The sequence below is a fragment of the Nematolebias whitei genome, unplaced genomic scaffold, assembly GCF_014905685.2.
Source record: "Nematolebias whitei isolate Nwh7 unplaced genomic scaffold, NemWhi1 Nwh_scaf_3930, whole genome shotgun sequence".
Lineage (NCBI taxonomy): Eukaryota > Metazoa > Chordata > Actinopteri > Cyprinodontiformes > Rivulidae > Nematolebias > Nematolebias whitei.
This window is the reverse complement of record NW_023622475.1, coordinates 1-2,544: the sequence shown is the minus strand read 5'-3', so window position 1 is coordinate 2,544 and position 2,544 is coordinate 1. Positions and strand designations below refer to the sequence as shown.

The following is a 2,544-nucleotide window of genomic DNA, read 5'->3' as shown; positions in this document are numbered from 1 at the left end:
AATAGTCTAGTCATTTTGGAAGTGAGATTTTGTCAGATAGTTATCAGTAATTAGAACCTTGTCAACTGCGACATCAGTCACAGTGCACTGAACCTGGATAGAAAGGCAGCATTCAATTCAGTTTATTTGTATAGCACCAAGTCACAACAGAAGTCGTCTCAGGGCAGTGAACAGAAACATTCATATACATAAAAGTAAGTTAATAATATTATTTGAGAAAGACTTCCTACAGGCTCTAATTGTTGAGTTTGTTGCTGTTTTCCCCAAAAGAGCAATGACTGTTTCACTTCTCAAATGTATGTAAGCTGAACATCAACAAACTGTTTATGCTGAGGCTGTGAATGTACCAGACCAATGAGAGATGAGTGGAACTGAAATGGCTAGATGTGCTCATCAGGCTAGCTGATACATTTGCAACCTTTACAGCCTCAGTATTATCAATATAAACACAAAGGGTCAGCACACACATGTCCATAGTGGCACAAATGTTGTTAGGTTCAGAACGCAATGACAAACTAAACAATGTCATGCAAAATTTAAGAAGTTTAATACTAGCTAATGCTGTGTTCTTTGACACCAGTATGCCATTTTTAGGACTGGTTTTATTAGTATGAAAGACTAAAAAGCAGACTATCATTAGGCCAATCCTTACCGTGGCCTGAAGGAAGACTTTTCCATCCATCCATCCATTTTCTTTACCCGTTTATTCCATTTTGGGTCACGGGGGTCGCTGGTGCCCATGTCCAGCAATCACTGTGCGAGGGGCGGGGTACACCCTGGACGGGTCGCAAGTCCATCACAGGGACACATAGAGACAAACGAGACAAACAACCATTCACTCTCTCACTCACACCTAAGGACAATTTAGAGTTACCAATCAGCCTAACATGCATGTTTTTGGACTGTGGGAGAAAACCGGAGTACCCGGAGAAAACCCACGCATGCATGGAGAGAACATGCAAACTCCACCCAGAAAGGCCCCTGGACCGGGGTTTGAACCAGGGACCTGCTCGCTGAGAGGCAGCAGCTCTACCAGTTGCGCCACCGTGCTGCCCTTGATAAAGTACTAATGATTGAAAAATATTTGCCAGAACATTATTTCAGAAATGGCAAGACTATCCCTTTAATAGCTAAAACTTATATTTTTAGTTTGTGATTGGACAACGAATCTTGGATGTTGACATTTTACTTTAAAACCAAAGTTTAGAAATATTTACATTGTATCAATATAAAATAGAAACTACTTGGATCCTCTGGTTTGATGTTTTGGGACAGCAATTGTCCATTTTGTTCAACCCAGTGTACAAATCAAGTTGTTAATTTATCTCAGGACTTGGCAAAATTGTGAATTACTGTATGTTTCCATTGAGTACAATAACTTGGAAAAAATGACATGAGAAGTTCAGCAAAGGTTATCAATCTTGGCAACAAGATCAGTCAATTCAGACACATCATGGTATTTTTGCAGGCTTTTGGTTAAAGAATGCTAGATGGAATTTTTTCGTAGGCATAACTATATGTTAAAGCTAGCAAAAAAAATTAAAAATAAATAAATTCCAGATTTATTCAATGTAAATACTTTCCTGAAAGACAGATTATTCTCTTAAATTGGTTTTATTCCAGTCTTAGAAGACCGTTCATATTTGCAGAAACCAAGTAGTCAAAATTAACAGGAGTCTTTGTTGTTAAATGAACAGCTCTAACATCTTATATCTTCTGTCAGAATTTCTTTCAGAGATGTACCAATTGATCCTGCTGACACTTGTGGTGTTGCTCTCCTCATCATCTTTGGTAAATGGAGGAAAAGTCTTGGTGTTCCCTTTGGATGGAAGCCACTGGGTCAACATGAATGTTATGATAAAGGAGCTTCACGCCAGAGGACATGAGGTGACCGTGATGCGGCCTTCTGATTCCTGGTACATCAAAGAAGAATCCCAGTACTACAAGACCATCACAATTTCCTCAACTGGTTTTGATGAACATAACTTTGGGTCACTAATCATGAGAACACTAAACATGCGTCGCCAAGGCTCTTCCATATGGACTCGCCTTTCTACAGAATACAAGCAATTAAAACACTTCCATCAGATGAACAAACAGGTTCTTCAAACAATGGAAGAAATATTTGAGAATACAAAACTGATGCAGAGCCTTCGCGATGCCAAATTTGATCTGGTTCTCACTGATCCTGGAACTGGTGGAGGAGTACTTCTAGCTCACCGTTTGGGTCTTCCACTTGTCTATAATGTCAGATGGACTATTCAGGGTGAAGGGCATGAAGCAATTGCACCCTCCCCACTTTCTTATGTCCCAATACCAACAGCAGATCTAACTGATAAGATGACATTTGCTCACAGGGTCAAAAATGTCCTTATCTACATCTTATCTCGTGTCCAAATTTTTTTCATTGTAGATTCAAATTACAAACCTTTTGTCCATCGTTATTTTGGCAGTGATGTACATTACATGGAGCTGTTTCAGGCAGCTGATATCTGGCTGATGAGAAATGATTTCACCTTTGAGTTTCCACGACCTACTATGCCT

The 2,544-nt window shown here is 39.5% G+C and overlaps 1 protein-coding gene across 1 annotated transcript; it reads left to right on the top strand.

The window, feature by feature from the left end:
* Nucleotides 1-1,737: 1,737 nt before the first annotated feature.
* Nucleotides 1,738-2,538, top strand: LOC119429625 (UDP-glucuronosyltransferase 1A5; the record flags this gene model as incomplete). The annotated part of the gene is made up of 1 exon (XM_037697220.1): nucleotides 1,738-2,538. A coding segment is annotated over exon 1 (801 nt), but the record flags the coding sequence as incomplete, so codon positions are not given.
* Between the last annotated feature and the right edge of the window lie 6 nt (nucleotides 2,539-2,544).